At 39.9% G+C, this 19,713-nt stretch overlaps 1 protein-coding gene across 1 annotated transcript in view; it reads right to left on the reverse strand.

The window, feature by feature from the left end:
* The window catches only part of LOC123510578, a 41,706-nt gene extending 34,024 nt beyond the window's left edge, over window positions 1–7,682 (reverse strand). Inside the window, exons 1-6 of the mRNA XM_045265855.1 lie at window positions 7,437–7,682; window positions 7,161–7,331; window positions 4,591–4,794; window positions 2,343–2,478; window positions 1,751–1,918; window positions 1,263–1,457 (exon numbers count right to left, since the gene is read on the reverse strand). Of these exons, the coding sequence (XP_045121790.1) occupies window positions 1,263–1,457; window positions 1,751–1,918; window positions 2,343–2,478; window positions 4,591–4,794; window positions 7,161–7,331; window positions 7,437–7,574 (1,012 nt within the window). The 5' untranslated portion in view covers window positions 7,575–7,682. The remainder of the gene's footprint in view (window positions 1–1,262; window positions 1,458–1,750; window positions 1,919–2,342; window positions 2,479–4,590; window positions 4,795–7,160; window positions 7,332–7,436) is intronic.
* Window positions 7,683–19,713: the final 12,031 nt, after the last annotated feature.

A 19,713-nucleotide genomic window follows, 5' to 3' on the forward strand; every position in this document is an offset into this window, starting at 1 on the left:
TTCCTCCTGCCTTCCATTGGTTAACGTACACCTCCACGAAGTTCTCTCTGCAAATTTGGAGGAATTCTTGTGCTTGACTTTGGGCGACATGGCACCACCAACCAAGAAAAACATTAGGCTAACTTTGGAGCAAAAGATGAAGATAATTAAGATGAAAAGAGATGGAAAAAGGAACTGTGATAATTCCAGAGAGTTTGGTGTTGGAGAATCAACTGTGAGAATGGTGTTTAAAAACAGTGAGAAAATTGAAAAAAGCTGTAAAAACCTATGGTGGACAGATTTTTTATTCTCGTAGCCATTGTACAAACACTGTGATCATTCATATGGAAAGATACCTGGCTCAATATGTATGTGATATAAATATGGGCAAAATATTAGGAAAATATTGAAAAATTAGGTGACCATGGATGAGGGGTCCACCATATTCAATTTTTCCCATAGGAATAATACTTCCAATTTTGCGATTTCCAAATTTGCGACTCACAATGCTGCCCCACTTCTCGCAAAATTGGAGTAAGCACTGTATGTATATATATATATATATATATATATATATATATATATATATATATATATATATATATATATATATATATACACACACACAAGGCAATAACGAGAGAGAGAGAGAGAGAGAGAGAGAGAGAGAGAGAGAGAGAGAGAGAGAGAGAGAGAGAGAGAGAGAGAGAGAGAGAGAGAGAGAGAGAGAGAGAGAGAAAATGGGGAGGGGTTAGATGGAGATAAGGAGAGAGTAAGTATAGAAAACAGGAAAACAAGGAGGGAGTGGGAGGTGGAGGTGGACAAGGAGTTTGGTTGAGAAACATGGTGTGGCTTAACTGATACATAATGAGTTGAGGCTTTTGACATTTACCTCCTAAGTCCCCTGTGTTGATGTGTGGCTTTAGGTAAGAAGGGTAGGAAAGCTGCTTTTTGAGATAAGGAGTCATGTGCATGTGTACATAAAAAAATGTAACAGTAGTCAAGCTAGACCTTTTCATTTCCTGTACAGTACAAGCGACAGGCATTCTGTATCAACATGAGCTAAATAAACAAGTGTCTGTCATTCAGATAACACTTCAAACCTTTTGTTTTACTCAAGATTACTTTTTAATGGCTTATTCAAACTGATTTACATACAAATATGGAGAATGAACAATAAATAAATAAATAAACAAATCTCCCCTCCAGCAAAACATTGATAAAACTGGGTGTGTTTAAAAAAAAAAGTTTATTTCCAAGTCTGTTCTATACCACTCTCTTACCTGCTATTCTGCTCCCAAACACAGTGGCCAGGTTAGATTCTTTCACAGTGAAGGGAATGAGAGCAAGTGAGCCGCCCTCCACCACCACCAGGCCACTTCGTGTCAGCCAGACTGGTGGAGGCCGGTGGTACATCTTGAGTGGCTGAGTGCTGGTCACCAGACCAAATTTAATGTCTCGCAGTACAATTACTCCACCTGTGTTGGAATAAACATTCTTACTTCTATGTGGTTATACCTAAAGGAACATAATCTGTTATTAACAAAAATAATGATTTTTTAGTAAATAAAAAATGAACAAAATTTGATTACAGGAGCCTTATGAATTCAAATCCATTTGTTTTCATACACAATGCAGACTTGGGTTATTCAAAATATGCATAAATCAAACACTTGTAAATAGATAAGTGGCAGTCGATTCTTTAGCTCTTGTCACCACCATACTACCTAGCAAATAAGATCACCCTTTACACTAGTGTATAGTGGCTCACCTTCATCGTCTCTGTCCTGGCCTACTATCACAACATGGCTGGGGGAGAGTTCCAGTATCTTAGTGGGTTTGGTGACAGTGACTTTTTGCTCTGTTGCATGGAGACGTCCTGGCAGTTTTTCCAGGTAATCATTATGAAATTCAAAAATATACATTTGTCCAGTGGACCCTGGAAAACAGTAGATAATTCAGTATACTATGCTATTTGAATGGGTGAATAATACTGAAATTTCTGTGAGAATAATGCTGATGACAGCATGAAAAGAAGACCAGAAAAGTGTCAATGCTAGTAGGATCCAAGGAACATTAACATAACTAGCACCTTTAGCAAGTCCTACATTCAAACATCAAATGATATAAGTATCTTGGGAAAGCTTCAATGAGCATAAAAGGATTATTTCAATTAATAAAGGTGAGGGCTCTCCAACTGTAGGTATTCCAGTATCAAACACTCCTGGATGGAAAGAAACACCAGTGTTAGCATGCTGAAGAGTGCTATGCCTGTCCCCTTGTTGGTGTTCCATAAAGGCATTCTGGAGGATCATAATCATAAAGAAAACGAGACAAAAAAACAAGAGAGTCAGTACACTTACACAATGTTACAAGTTTGGCTGAAGAGGTAGCACAAATTCCTGTTAGATGTGCATCATTGAGAGCAAGCATGTGGCCGTCCTGAGGCTGACACACCGACTCCCCTAGTGGCAATCTATACAGAGATAGTGATTTGCCCTAGGGAATAAATGACACAATATAGAATAATTCATATTTTATCATAAATCTTTCTATAAACTCTATTTACATACATTCATGGTCTATCTACCTATATGCCAGAGTGGCAACCTCATACTGTATGGCCCAAATGAAGCACTACACACAAACACACACCATTCACACTCTTAGCCCTGTCAGCTCCTGCACAGCTAGCCAAACACATCCACAGCAAGACCCAAGAGCACACACTGGTTGGCCCCTGTTCTTTCATAATGAACATTGGTGCATGATGAAACTGCTAAAACATTTCCTCACCTGAACATTTACAGTAAACCTTAATTCATACCATATAAAATAGCTTGATCTTTTTTTCAAGTTTTGTGTGATAAAATTTCTATATCATCTTCCTGATATCATTTTCTTTATTTCTTTAAAAATCAATTGAAAAAATTAAATAAATAAAAATCAAGCAGTAAAATGAGCACAAAATATAAGTTGATAAACAGGTAAAATACAATAAATACATCAACAGAGCTGAAAGGTGAGACAGTATATTCCCAGATGCACACAGTTCTGTTAAGGGGCTATCACACTGGCCTATGATACGCGGAACATGGGCCATGGTTCTTGGTACGAAACCAGGAACACTATCACACACAAGCTGCCTGTGTTCTTGTTATGCTAGGCAAACGACCCACTAACCAAGACAAAGCCTAATCAAAATAAACCACAACAAAACCATGCCGCTTATACCTCAGCCTGTGCTTTGTCCAGGAACTGCATTTGCACTTCCTCTTGTTAAAGAAAATTAAGTAAAAAAAACTAGAGAAAAGCTGAGACGTGCGCGATGGCAACTTTAGACTCAGAGGTGGTTGCCATGAGCCCAACCTATCGACATGAAATATATATACTTTACTTTTCTAAATTGATGAAATATTATTTAATATTCCAATATGAAAAATTTAGTCACATTCTTTTTAGTTCAAATGAAAGGTTTTTATTACATATATCATGTTTACTTTTCCATTGGGATAGTATACGGAGAACCGGGATGGATATGAAGCCATCTCAACTTGGTTCCGCTAATCCTGGGCAAGTTCCAGCTATCTACAGCGGATGTTCCTGGTTCCGCGTATCATAGGCCAGTGTGATAGGGCCTTTATAGACCACATTATGAGCCATCTCTCACCTGCAACTCCTCATCACACAAGAAATGCTGTAGGAAAAACTATAAAATGATGATCCAGAGAAGAGATTGAGGAAGAGTGGTGGAAAAGAATAAACAAATAAAACAATACAAGGAAAGGAATGAGTGCAATCCATACTACAATTAAGAACTCTACTGCATAAAAATGGAACAACAAAGTCTCCACATCAGTTCTGTCCACCATGAATACAATCATTCCAAAACATAAATTCTGTCTAGGTGTTGTCCTCCTGAGAAATTTCCCTGGCCACAACTCTGCCAGACCAGGCTCACCACACATCACTCTGTCCTGTATCTTCTTTATACCATAGTAAAAATTTCCTGCCTGCTTCTGTATTTCCGTCTTGCTATGACCTAAACTCATTGAAGAGGGAGGTTTCAAGACATTTATCCCATTCTTTTAGCTAACTCTCTCAGACCTGTTCAGGGACTGGCATCAAGTTTTTTTTTCTTTTTTTATGATTTTTGTTGCCCTTGGCCAGATTTCCCCTCTTAAAAAATAAACTTAAGAAGCATTATCAGTAGGCCAAGGGTGTGTCAATCATGATGTAACTGACCCTCATGTACAAGGTGAAACTTCCTCACAATATAAGCTAGGGAAATGGATTGTCCTTTTTATAAGATGCCTGATCTCATAATAGATCCAGTACAAGGTTTGGTAGAGCTGCTGGCGTAGCAATTCCCAAAGAAGGTAACACCCAAGCAGACATCATATTCTTAATTATTATACAGCAGCTGGAAGCACATGAACATATTTTTGATAGAAGCAAAATGATGATGTCTTATTCAAAGTGAAATAATACATGCAAGAATTCCTAACAGAATAAAATATCATGGCCATCACAAAATTCACTTTGAATCTTATTGCAATACAGAAAAAATATAGTGATAAAATATAAAGTAAGGAAGTAGCTTTCCCTCACCTCTTTTTTCACCACCATCACCAACAGTCCACTTTCCTTCATAATTTCCACATAGGTGATAGTCTCTCCAGTACTGAGGAAACCTGGTCTGGGAGTCTTGCGTGAGGCCAGCAATGCTTCTGACAGCCTCTCAACGTGACCAGTGGTGAAGACAACAAACACTGAGTTGCCGCTGGTCAACAGTGTATGGATGGGTGTCTCAAACTGGAAGTGAAGAAAATAATTAGTGGTATCTGACACACTATCACTAACTTATTCTGTCTTCTATTTTTTTTCTCAAATAGGAACTGGGCACACAAGACTGGGGAGATGTAAGTATCAAGTAACATTTATCTTCCTAATTTTCAAAACCCTGCTTTTCCACAATGTCTCCAAGTTGTTGTGCATTACTAAAGAAATAAAGAAAAGAGAGTGGTTGATTTTAAAGGCATGAAACTGACCTACTTTGCCTTTGCCCCTGAGCTGACTGACTGTGAAGGGGCTGTATCAGATCATCCACAAACATCACCATGACCACACCTCATTACCACACCAAATGCCACACAACCCCTTCAATCAAATCATGCTCAAAACTGAGTAAACCAGTAAAACATAATGAAACTGGTTAAAAAAAAAAATAAATAAAAATAAAAAAAATCAGGATATATGTAATAATAAAAAAATATGAAATATTGTAAAAAAAACCTCCAGGTATTATTTCTGAATGATTATGCATATATTCACTTCTACCTGTGTGATGTCTCTCACTGGTTAGAGCTTCTCATGCTCAGTATTCTGAAGCCCATGTAACATGGCACAAACTAATACTAACACCATCAGCAATCCTAAAAAAAATCATTGTCTTTCTTTCAGATGATACTATGAGCAAGCGGTTAAAACTGGTCAGCGAGACACTCATCCCTTTTTGGTTTGGTTAAGTTAGATTTAGTTGGGTTAGGCTTGATTAGATAAGGATATATGTGACAGACACTTTACATAGAGGTAATTATTCCTCCCACCTTCCTACCAACCACCACTTAAATTCTGAAATCTTCTAAAATAACCTATCCTAGCAGTCATCTAGACCCCTTGCTAGGACATAACCTAACAAAAATTAAATTCATTAATAGTAACATCAAATCCTTCATTAAGATCTTCACTGATGACCTCAAATTATATATTTCCTGCAAGGCTGATTCTTCTGAAGATATATTTCATATGACAGAGTTGTGTCAGAATGATATAAACATTCTTTTTTTCAGATTTCTGCTTCCTGGGGTTAAGCTCTTAACACATCCTTATGTGTGGCATTAAGATTTGCGAAAGGCACTCCCAATGGCATACTGGCAGATGCAGCATATTGCATTAATAATGAACTCATTCCATTTCAGGTTTCAGCAGTTGATCTTGCTGCAACTGTTGATACTAACACAAATTCCATCAACATATATCTGTGTCACACAAAGCAGGTAGGGTAGCACACAATACCCAGAGATCAACAATGAATTGGGATGCATCATTTATGCTTCCCCTTTTTGTTGCACATATTCACCCTCTCATTGAATATGCATCATCATTTTGGAATTTGGAATATATTAAAGACCTTAAGCAGCTTGAATCAGTACAAAGGTGGACCAGAGAGATTAATGGGATGGAGGGTTTAAAGTACCACCAACGTTTGAAGGCTCTCAACTTATTCTCTGTTTAGGGGAGGTTGCTTAGGTATGATATTATTAAATACTGGAAGATTTTCCATGGCGTGTCTCCAATTACCCAAGATAAACTTTTTTTCTTGCCCTTTTATGGATAGAACAAGGGGCCATAACTTCAAGATATACCATATCATGTCACAGATTGAGGTCTGACGGAGATTTTTCTCCATGGGATGTGTCAATTTGTGGAATAATCTTCCTTCCAACCTTGTTTCTTGCAATAATATTAATACCTTTAAACATCTTGAAACTCATTTGTGGAACACATTGTTTGATTATGTCAATTAAGCTTGGCAGTCACCATGAAGTACACACTGCTGCTTAATGATGCACTTTCCAGCTATATAATTAATTTAGTAAATCCATCCTGTAACATTTTTCAACTATATACTGGCGCAGCAGCAGAGTGTGACTTCCCTCTTCCTTTTGCTAGCCAAGCAGGAGCGGGAGGCCCACCAGGTAAGAATACCTAAAAAATTACACACTTGGAAAACCTGGCATGTCTGCCACATTCCTAAATACTGTTTCCAACACACTATATGAGTGTCACACAAATTTTCTATTTTTACAGGTCACTGATGCTTCTACATAATATGTGAGTTCTGTGCTCATATCTGATGCCACTCTATTATAAAACCTTATACAGAGTTTGTAGGGAAACTGGAAATTTACCAAAATACAAGCCAAATTATTCAAATTCCCATGCATACACCAGGAAAGGGGATATCTAATTCAATGGGATGTGGTTTTAATATTAGCCTGCTCATGGGAATAAACTTAAAACAAACCACAATAAAGTGATACAGTGGTGTCGTGACTGAGTTCTGACATAGTGACTAGAGCAGAGAGAAGTGAACGGTGAGTCCCATGCAAACTCACGCTGGATCGTTTGCTGCTGTCCAGGTCTTCATGGTCCAGGCTCCACATGGCGAGAACAGAGCCATTCACTGCCGCCACCACCCTCTGCTCCTCCGGCTGGTATACCGCGGCACAGGTGAACGGATGCCAGCTCTTCGTGGTCCAGTTCCTCACTTGTTGTCTGTCAGCAATCTGGAAGCAGGTAAACAGAAAGGTCAATCAAGTGGAATAACAATCTCATGAGAGTGCAATACCCACACTCACCACGCTCCACCTTCACCTCCACTCCGTACTTACGTTGAACCGCTTCACAAATGATCTGAAGGACACCAGTATGTGGCCCTCCTCATCCTCACACACTCCAAGTAGGTTCTTCGGAGCAAAGCCCCCAAACAGAACGCTAGTTTTGTGCAGTGCCGCTTTTGTCGCCGCCATCAGGCCAATGTGATGTAGTACTAGGAACAAACCAGCTGAGTGCGAGCGTAGGCGTGAGCTGCCAGCGGCGTGCAGTCCGTGCTTCCGTGCACCGTTACAAAGGCTGCCCAAACAAGTTTGATCTTGATCTTAACAGGAGTAATCACAAGACAGAGGAGTGGATAAACTTTAGAATAACAGCAAGAAACAATGAAAAAAACAAAAAACAACCCATAGGAAAGAGCCAATACCAGAAACAGTCTCAGATGCTGCTTCATTAATATAAGAGGATGGAATGAAATTGAATGGAGAAGATTAGTAGAAGAATGCAAAAGAACTTGACATAGTAGAACAGCGTTTCCCAACCTAGGGTGCTAGCACCCCTTGGGGATGCTGAAATCAATGGGCTACTTTGGAGATTCCCTTTTGGAGATTTCCTATGTCCATTCTTTTTCTTAATCAGCTGGGGTGTTTGTTGTTTTTTGTTCTTTCGAGGTACCTTTCGGCCTTCATAGACCATCTTCAGGAAAGGTACCTCGAAAGAACAAAAAACAACAAACACCCCAGCTGATTAAGAAAAAGAATGGACATAGGAAATCTATTATGATTCCTTGACGAGAACACTCGCTCACTAGCAAGAAGTATTGAAAAGACTTCCTATAAAATCAACAATGCAGTTACCGCTGTAGACTTTAACAAAACCTGCATACAGAATGGCCTACTACCAAACTATATATATATATATATATATATATATATATATATATATATATATATATATATATATATATATATATATATATATATATATATATATTCTCTCAATGACAAACAAACTGAATATCATGTTTCAAAGCCCCATGCAATGATTCATCGTGTTGTCAAGGATTGCCTTCAGCTGCATATTCAGATTTTCGGTTGCTTCATTAAACCTTCAGTTTTGAAAGTCCCAATGCAGGAACCCAAAAAATCCAAATATCCATATTTCATTAACTCAAATGGGGTCAAATTTGCCAAGCTGCTTGAGAGTAGTGTAAATAAGAGGGAGGTACAGGGCACGAGTTTATTGTTTGAACGTACCTATCCAGCAATTTCTGGTAGAATTACCTGTTCAGTTACATCAACGACTTCCACTGAATAACCAAACTCTATCAGAAGCCTGTTCTCTTCTTGATCCCACATTCCTTGTAGGAAACGATAGGCAGTCCCTCTTGGATATTTCATCGAAATTTCCAAACATCACAGAAGAGAATGAACAACAAGAGTTGGACTGTGAATGGCGTTGATTGCTATTGAGTGGTGATGTAGACAGCTTTTTGTCACAGGAGACTAATACAGAGTGTCTGTGGTCTAAAGTCCATGTAAGTGGTAGATATCCTACATTCTCCAAATTAGCTAGAGCCTTGCTTAATGTTCCAGTTTCAAATGCTGACTGTGAGCGAATTTTCTCCTTGGTAAATTTAAAGAAAAACGAGAAGTGAAACAGGCTGTCAAATATTTCTCTGAGAAATTAACTGATATGTGGAGAAGGAGTAAGGAAAGCAGGTAAATACATAAATTTTGAGCCAACACGTCAGATGATAAAAGCAGTGAACATGCATATATATGATAAATGATATATCAGGTTTCAGGATCAACCATGTTATCAATTTAGCTGCATGATCAGTAAATCAAGATTTCAGATATGGTAATTATTATTTGATTTCTTTAATCTTAAGTTGTGAAGATCCCTTCGGCAATAAATGTTATTGCTATTATATGGAAATCCATTGATTTACGTAATTTCACCGTGTATTGTAATTATAATTCATAAAATAAACCAATTTCTGTTTAGCATAATTTTGGCATAATTTTTATCTCCTTTAGCACAATTTTACTTAATCTAGCATAATTTACACCGAGTCTAGCATAATTCTGCAAATGTGATCTGGTAACACTGTCCCCAGTATAAGGGGTGCTGGGAAGAGAAGCCCGGGGGACGCCGGTAACAATGTGTGCCTTCTTGCACACATTATTGTCACCAACTACCCACCGCCATTTATTTTAACACCCTCGTACTAATCCGCCCCTATCTTGACGGGCTCTACAGGCCCGTGTCAGCAGATGCTGACAAACCTTAACAACAACAACAACAACAACAACAAAGTGAAGCCCGTGCGTCCCGTCAGGGGGGGCGATAGACCACACACACACACACACACACACACACGAAGTGATGCACACACTTTACTTTCTTTTACCCTTCTAATAACAAGATATTAGTTAGGGGTGCTGGACTGCTTAGACATGACAACAGGGGGTGCTATGGTCGGAAAAGGATGGAAAACGCTGTAGTAGAAGTAGCAGAAACAGGATGGCATGGAAAAATAGTCTGGCAAAAAGGAGGATGGACAGGAATAGGAGGAGGGAGAATGATTGGAGAAAAAAAGAAGTTGGAATTCTAGGCGAAGGAAAAACAGGAAGACAGATTAAAGATATAGAAGTGAATGGGAAAGGGGATAACCTTGGATGTGGAGATATTCTAACAGTCAAGTTAATGGAAAATAAAGAATGGTGGATTACAGTAGTTTGCATGGGAGTAAAAGGAAATGAAAATAGAAAGGGAAATATAAAGGTCCTAACAGAAATACAGAAAATAGTAAAAAATGATAAATGGATAATAATGGATGATTTTAACGGGCATATTGGTATGAAAAATGAACCGGTAAATGTGAATGGCAAAATGCTCCTAGATTACTGTGAAGAAATTAACCCCACAATAAAGAACTGGGAAGCAGAACACTTGACGACCTGGCGAGGAAATGGAGTGGAAACAGTAATCGATTACATATTAGGAAATGAAGCCGAAGAGAAAGAGATGGGTTTCTAGTTAAATGAAAGCATAGACATATCAGACCATATAATCAATGGAGTTCGAAGGGAAAATTTCAGGGGGAATATGAATAAAGGAAAAAGAAACAAAAGATTGTCGCACATTTGGTTGGATGCTATGCCTCTCTAAACTTCTAAAGGGATCACTGACCCCCCCCTCCCCCTGTATCATGATCCTCGGACTCCTACAATACCATACCTCTGGAAGATCTTGGGAATACTGACAAGTGTAGGTGTAGCAGAGGCCTGAATTAATGTTGTTACGTCACCGCTCCAACCCGCCTGGAACCCTCACCGTGTCAGTGTTGATATTCACTCTCTGCATCAGCCCAAGAGGGACTGACTCCCTCATGTGTTGCAAGACATGTTCATGACTGAATTGTCCAAGTACCCACACGTTCAAGCTATTCATGTTTATTGTGATGGGTCAATCAAGGGCAGCAGGTCCTGCTGTGGGCTGTTCATCCGCGACTACATCTCTGCCAGTCAGTCACTTCACTGACACCGAGGTTTTCAGGCGGCTCCCAGCACACACGTCTTCCACTAGGGCAGAACTGTATGCTGTTCTGGAGGCGCTCCATATTGTGGCACCTTTACATAAGAATGTTTATTTCTTTGTTGACAGTCAGACTGCTTTGTATGCCCTTCAATCCACCTCCCTCATGGATTGTGATCTAGTTAAATAAAGGTACTGATCTCATCTACGCCCTAGAAGGTACTGGTGCCACAGTCCATTTCACCTGGATACTCTCTCATGTAGGTATCCCGCTAAAGGAAAAGGCAGACCGCCTTGCACAGTGTGCCCTCCAAGATGACACAGTGGACCCTGGCACTGAGCACACTCTGGGCTATGTTAAGAGTAACATTAAGGACTTTGTACATAGTAGCATTAGCGATCAGTTGGAACTTTGTTGCCATAGAGGCAGTCTTCACTATGCACGTGTCTCCCAGAGCTGTGCTTATACCTATGGGAAACACACTGCATCACGTAACAGGGTTGCAATGAGGCTCAGATTAGGCTATAAATACTTTTGGGAAGTCTTCCGGTGTGTGCTGTGTGCTGCACCAAGAGGACACACTCTTCGTCACTATATCATGGAATGTCCTCTCATTGCTAAATTTAGACCACAAGGTTAACATGACTTGTATAGCCTCATTGACCATCAATACTCAGCCACTCTCAGCATACGGCGTGTGTAGTTGGTATCCAACACACTATACGGGACAACTGAACTGAAGAAAGCTCAGAAAAGAAATATGACGTCTACGTAGGCGTCACCGTATTTGCTACTGGAACTTCATGACGCTCATATAGGCATCACCGTAGTGAAAGGGTTAAAGTCATGTTCAAGTAGTTTGCCTCATCCCATTTGGCTGATATTTAAGAAATCATTGGATACTATGGTGCCTTACATCTGGAAACACTCATTAATGGTTCCTATCTTCAAAAAATGGTTCTCGTTATGTTCCACTGAACGTCTTTAACCTGTGTGTTTTCTAAATGAATGGAGCGTGTAATTTCTGAACATATATTTTCTTATGTAAATTAAAACAATTTGCTAGATGCCAACCAATATGGCTTCAGAGCTGGGAGGTCCACAGAAGATCGGTTGCTCCTTACATATAATGACGTTACTAAATGGATTGACCAAGGACGTAAAGTAGATTTGATCTTATTCTACTTCTCTAAAGCATTTTTCTTATTTTTTATTTATACCATGTGGGCTTTTCACGGGAACTTATGGGCTAAAGGGGTACTTTTTGGGGTACCTCCTATCTCAAAGCCCACCCGCTAGGAAACCGTTGCCCCGAGTAAGGAAGCCCAACCTACACTCGGACTGTGGACAGGATTCAAACCCATGCGCTTGGAGACCCCTCGGATCCCAAAGTATGCATGGTTCCACTGTGATGTAGTTGTACATGAATTTCTATATCAGAAATTGTCTAATTCAGGGATAATAGGGAAAATATTGAAATCGATACGAGAATTCTTAACCAACAGGGAGATGAGAGTTGTTGTTAATCATAAAGTAAGCAGATCCCACCCCGTTGTAAGTGAAGTCCCACAAGGATCTGGTCTAGGTCCACTCCTGTTTTTGCTCTATTTTAATTTTTCTAATAATGATGTTAATTGCTCAACCAAAAATTTTGCCGACGACTTAAAGCTATACGCATAGGTACAATTGTCACACAGAGAAACAGTAAAAGATAGTATTGAAACTTGTCAAAGGGATAGGGACACTGTATCAAGCAGCTAGATCTTAGGGGTTACAAATGAATCCTACGAAATGTGGTGTCCTTCGCTTTCATCGCAAGTGCATTTATTGGTCTGGACTTGAAGTTGTGGCTCATTATTACTTAGGGGGTGAAATGTTACCAGAAAAGGATTTAGGTATTTCTGTGGATACATCATTGAAGTTCCACAAACATATCTCTACTATCACATGTAAAGCCTCTGCTGTGGCAAATAACTTGTTAAAATCCACTGTTAACAGTGATCGTGCATTTATGACTACCTTGTATATCTCTGAGATACGCCCTATGTTAGAGTACAGCTCAACCGTGTGGAACCTTGGTTATATCAAAGATGTCAAGGTACTTGAGTCAGTACAGCGTCGGTGGACTAAATGTGTTGATGTCCTCGAGAATTTACCCTATTATGATCGCCTTAAAGCTTTGAATTTATTTTCTGTGAAAGGGAGACTATTAAATCATATTATTGAGATGTGGCAAATTGTAAGTGGAAAATCTTCCTTATATTTTAATGACTTCTTCCACCCAACTTCTAACACCACCAGAGGCCATCAACACAAGTTGGCCCATGTACGCACCAACCTAGATATTAGGAAATGTTCATTCGCGATACGTAACATTGGCCTCTGGAATTCCCTCCCTGAGTCTGTTGTTACATGTTCCAGTCTCGAGTCATTGAAATCCGCTTTATCGTCCCCTCTTGGGAAACTACTTTTCTAATATTATGATCAACGAGGTTAATTGACCCTGTTACTTATTGTTGCTTATGATGCACTCCCCGGCCAATTTGTATTGTGGATAAGGTGGTGAGCGTGGGATCGGGCAGACGTCCACGCGTAGGTTCGAATCCCACCACGTACAGTCTTAAACACTTTGCCATTTGTCGAGTGGTTTAAAGTTACCTACATATCACCATGATACCCAGGTTCTAGGTGGTTACACTCAAGATGAGCTTGGGCGGTGATATGGGCCCTAATATGGGTACCACTATAAGTAAAATTGCCTGCGCCACTAATGGGCGGAAGCTGAACAGCGCTTCCAATACACTCTTCAAGTGTGCCTACAGGCGCTATAGGCCTTACCGTAAAAAAAAAAAATGTAAGGGATGGCGGATCAGCAGAGTGCGGCTTCTTGCCCCTTTCCGGAATCAAGGGCACAGGAAGCCCACCAGGTAATAGAACCAGATAAGAGAACCTAACTAATGAAAACACACTTAACTTTAACTCGCCCATATGAACACATTCTCGCTATATACCACTCACAAGCCTCACGTATTATGTATAGAATATAATCGTCAGGAGGAGGTATTAGACACCTACCGAAACGATAACTTAATTACTCCCAGCGAGGTCTAATAGCAATAGTGCAGGGGGTGTTGTGACCTCTCCATTAAAGCTAGTTGTGATCTCGCTGAACGTTTCCCTTTGTGTCTCACAACTCTAGGGGGAGGTCTCGCAACTCTAGGGGCAGTCACAGCCTGCCTTCTAAAGACAACCCTCCTACTTCTCACAAAACTACATGCACTTACTACACACAAATCCTTCACTTAAAATTCAAAATTGAATAATGGCGATTCTAAATCCAGCCTCAGAGTCCCCTTCTGGGGGACTCCGACTGCTCTCGTTGGCGACCCAAATTGTCTTGCCACCTCCATCAACTTTTTCATCATTAACTTCTGCTGCATTTGCGGTCTTAGATCTAATTTTTCAGTCTGTAGAACACCATCTCTCCTCTACTAAACCTCATCTTCTTTTCCTCACCGAAACACAGCTGTCTGAGGCAACTTTTTTTTATGTTATGGTCTATAGCGCCTGTAGGCATACTTGAAGAATATATGTGGGAAGTACTGTTAAATTCCACCCATTAGTGACAGTCAATTTTATTCATAAAACTACCCATATTAGGGCCCTTATCACCACCCAAGCGTATCTTTGGTGTAACCACCTAGAACCTGGGTATCATGGTGACATGTATGTAACTTTAAACCACTCGACAAATGGCATAGCTTCTAAGCGGTATGTGGTGGGATTCGAACCTACACGTGGACGTCTGCCCGATCCAACGCTCACCACCTTATCCACTACGCCACTGCCTCTGTGATATTGACAGTAGCCCCTTCTCTGTTCCCTCCTACTTTCTCTATTCTCATTTTCGTTCCAAAGCTGGATGTTGCGTCTATGTGCGCAAAGACTCAACTTGCTCTCGTGCCCTCGCTCTTGAATCACCAAGATTTCCACCATCTGGCTCAATAGTCACTCTCTAACTAAATTTATTTGTGCTGTCTATCTCTTCCCTAGCTATACTCTAACTACAAAAAAATCTTTAACTATTTAACTTCAAAGTGGAGCACATTCTGTCCCTCTATCCTCTCACTGAGATCTCCATCCTTGGAGATTTCAATGTTCACCACCAGCTTTGGCTTTCCTCTTCCTTCACTGACCATCCTGGTGAACTAGCCTTCAACTTTGCCATCTTCCATGCATGACCTAGAGCGACTGGTGCAACATGGGAAGCGCTTAACAGCGCTTCCCATATATCTTCAAATATGCCTACAGGCGCTATAGGCCATAACATAAAAGAAAAAGAAAAAAGAAGAAAAAAAATATATATAGTATATATATATATATATATATATATATATATATATATATATATATATATATATATATATATATGTGTGTGTGTGTGTGTGTGTGTGTGTGTGTTTCACTGTTTGATCTGCTGCAGTCTCTGACGAGACAGCCAGACGTTACCCTACGCAACGAGCTCAGATCTCATTATTTCCGATCTTCGGATAGGCCTGAGACCAGGCACACACCACACACCGGGACAACAAGGTCACAACTCCTCAATTTACATCCCGTACCTACTCACTGCTAGGTGAACAGGGGCTACACGTGAAAGGAGACACACCCAAATATCTCCACCCGGCCAGGGAATCGAACCCCGGTCCTCTGGCTTGTGAAGCCAGCGCTCTAACCACTGAGCTACCGGGCGTGTGTGTGTGTGTGTGTGTGTGTGTGTGTGTGTGCTGATTTTTTCTAGGATGATTACTGTTTCTGTGTCAGAGACCCATCTCTTACTGCTGAACGTATAAGAGGCGATAGCGTCTGGCATGGAGGCGTACATTCCTCATTCTTTTTCTCAACCTAAACCTTCTAAACATTGGTTGAACACAGCTTGTTCTCGTGCTATACATGATAGAGAGGTTGCCCACAAAAGGAAATTGAGCCTTCCATTTCCTAAATCTCATGCTCTTTATATTTTTGCCCGGAATCATGCCAAGTCTGTTCTTTAACATGCCAGACACTCCTTCATAAATAGAAAATGTCAAAATCTTTCAAACTCTAAGTCCTCTCGTGACCTCTGGCATTTTGATAGAAATATCTCCAATAACTTTGCTTCTTCATTTTTCCCTCCTTTATTTCGTCCTGATGGCACTACTGCCATCTCTTCTGTCTCTAACGCTGAACTCTTCTCTCAAACCTTTCCTAAATACTCCCCCTTGGATGATTTTGAGCCTGTCTCTCCCTCTCCTCCTCCCTCTGACCATTTTGTCTTCCATCAAAATTCTCCGTAATGATGTTTTGCATGCTCTCTCTGGCCTAAACCCTAACATAAAAAAAAGAAAAATATTTCAACTATGTCTATTGACTTTTACCTTCCCTTCTTGCTGGAAGTTTGCCTACATTTATCTTGTTCCTAAAAAGGGTTTTAATCCCTCTAACTACCGTCCTATAGCTTTAATCTTTTGCTTGTCTAAAGTTTCTTAATCTATCCTCAATAGGAAAATTTTTAAACATCTGTCACTTCACAATCTTCTATCTGATCGCCAGTATGGCTTCCGTCAAGGTCGCTCTACTGGTGATCTTCTGGTGTTCATTACTGAGTCTTGGTCATCCTCTTTTAGAGATTTCGGTGAAACTTTTGCTGTATCGTTAGACATATCAAAAGCTTTTTGTAGAATCTGGCACAAAGTTTTGATTTCAAAACTGCCCTCCTACGATTTCTATCCTTCTCTCTGCAACTTTATTTCAAGTTTCCTTTCCGACCTTTCTATTGCAGCCGTGGTAGATGGCCACTGTTCTTCTTCTAAATCTATTAACAATGGTGTTCCTAAGGGTTCTGTTCTGTCGCCCACTCTCTTTCTGTTATTCATTAATGACTTTCTTAACCAAACTTCTTGCCCTATCCACTCCTACGCTGATGAACCACCCCTACATTTTTCCACGTGTTTTCAGAGACGACCAACCCTTGATTGGGGTAGAGAAAACTTAGTAGTTTTCAATGCCTCAAAACTCAATTCCTCCATCTATCAACTCGACACAACCTTCCAGACAACTATTCCCTCTTCTTCAATGACACTCAAATGTCTCCCTCTTCCACACTGAATACCCTCGGTCTGTCCTTTACTCATAATCTTAATTAGAAACTTAATATTTCATCTCTTGGTAAAAACAGCTTCTATGAAGATAGGCGTTCTGAGGAGTCTTCACCAGTTTTTTCTCGCCCCTCCAACTGCTAACTCTGTAGAAGGGCCTTATCCGTCCTTGTACGGAGTACTTTTCACATGTTTGGGGCGGTTCCACTCATACAGCCTTATTAGATAGGATGGAATCAAAAGCTTTTCGTCTCATCAACTGATTGACTGTCTTCAGCCTTTTTCTCATCGCCGAAATGTTGCATCTCTTTCTATTTTTTACCGCTATTTTCATGCTAACTGTACTATTAATCTTCTTAAGAGCATGCCTCCCCTCCTCCCGCGGCCTCGCTGCACAAGGCTTTCTTCTTCTTCTCATCCCTATTATGTCCAACCCTCTAATGCAAGAGTTAACCAGTATTCTCAATCATTCATACCTTTCACTGGTAAACTCTGAAACTCGCTACCTGCTTCTGCATTTCCATCTTCCTACGACTTGACTTCTTTTAAGAGAGAGGTGTTAAGACATTTGTCCCAGGCTTTTGGCTAATTCTTTGAAGTCTTTTTAGGGATGCTGCAATTTCAGTGAGCCTTTTTTGCTAATATTTTGTTGCCCTTGGCAGCTCTCCCTCTTGCAAAAAAAAAAAATGTATATATATCTATCTATCTATCTTTCTACCTACCTATATATATATATATATATATATATATATATATATATATATATATATATATATATATATATATATATATATATATATATATATATATATATATATATATATATATATATATATATATATTCATATATATATTCCGTCAGTTGGACAGGAAGATCTTGATCAAATGTCGCGCGGTAGGATATTCGCCTTTATTTATTTTTTTTAGTAGTTAGGGAGTTTGTAAGAAAGGAATGTGTTCAAAATATTTCAAATATAACAGAATAACTTTCAAATTATGGTAAAAAGTCAGTTACGCTAAAAAATTTTTGCTAGAACAGAATTTCAGTTGAAACTATGCTAAGATCATAAAATATACTAGATTTGGGAACACTGACAGGTGGCTCGAGATGTCCTTTGGATGGACATCTCCTGTATAAGACAGACCAAAAATAAAAAGAAAAATTAAGGTGAACAATATCCTGTACATTAATTGGAAAGAATATGACACGCCATATTCTTTCCAGAAACCTTCCCAAACTCAGTCATCCTTTCATTCGTCTCTACACAGTCCCAGTATAAAATTACCATTCCATCCATTCCCTTCCTGTCTTCTCCACTCTTTCATTCCTATCATACCCTAATTTAGTCAGAATCACTTGCATTATCTCCCTCCTATCTTTCTTATGTTCAACTTGTCCTCTCCCATGTCACACATCTGGCACACTTTGCTGCGGGATTCAGACATTCTGTAGCTCCTTGCATTCTCATCCTTCCAATGAGCACTCGTTCGTAAGAAAATTCGCTAGCCAGGCTACATCATACCACCTTTTACATATACATCGGGGTCTCTTTCTCCTTGTTGTGGCTAACATTTCAGAGAAGTTTCGATCTATTCTATTCTTCCATTCATTCAGTTACACACACTTCACTTCCCATTCTTCCATATCCTTACATCCCATTCAGGTCTCACTCTACTGACCCTCGTTAAGACCCATTCACACTCATTTTGATTTCTCTTGGCCATTCTCATACACCATACAACTTGCAATCCATTTATGTTTGCCATTTCATGCACATCTTCCTGTACTTCTACTCTCATTAACACCATGTACCGTGTAGCTAGGTCACCATGAGGTGCATTCATTAAATTTTGCAAGACCCTTAAGGACAGCTGGACAGTATCGAAACGAGAGAGTATTATCAGTAACATGACAATTTAACAGATACTTATCGGTGGACAGATGTGGCGGCGGTGAGGGAGGCAATGAGAAGTCCGACACGTGCACCAGGTGACGTTACCACGTGATGTCCTGCACGAGGTCTACAGAGTACCTACAGAAGCCTTGGTCCTGCACACGTCATCGGAGAGAATGGCTCGGTGGAGGAATGATTTCGTGGCGGATTACATGCAACTTGGTGCCTTAACAATGTTCAGAGTGAAAACTTCATAGAGATAACAGCGCCAGCAGGTCAACCCTTCAGGGCAGCCTCATAAATTTTCATTTATTCTTCTCTTATGAATTTCCTTATCTAAACTTATGTAACATTACAGTCTGAGGGTAATCAACGCCGACTCATTTCTCTGTAGTAGGGATTGTTTTGTACGTGATACTCAATTTCCGTTGTAACAATAACTCCACCCACTTCACTTCACAGTAATCTAATTTCTATAGAGAGGCCTCTGATGCCATTCCTCTCCCATGATAATCCTAACTACTGTCTGAACCCGCCTACACACTATTGTGATGTTCATATGTTGAAATCTGACTCATAAGAACACAAGAAAATGGGAGAAGCTGCAAGAGGCCATCTGGCCTTCACGTGGCATTCCCTGTAGGAACATACCTACTATTTCCGCCTATCATCCCGCACCGTGTATTTGTCTAATCTTGTTTTAAAGCTCTCTATTAACTTAGCATTAATAACCTATTTACTGAGTCCGTCCCATTTATCT

This window comes from Portunus trituberculatus, chromosome 29, assembly GCF_017591435.1.
Source record: "Portunus trituberculatus isolate SZX2019 chromosome 29, ASM1759143v1, whole genome shotgun sequence".
NCBI lineage: Eukaryota > Metazoa > Arthropoda > Malacostraca > Decapoda > Portunidae > Portunus > Portunus trituberculatus.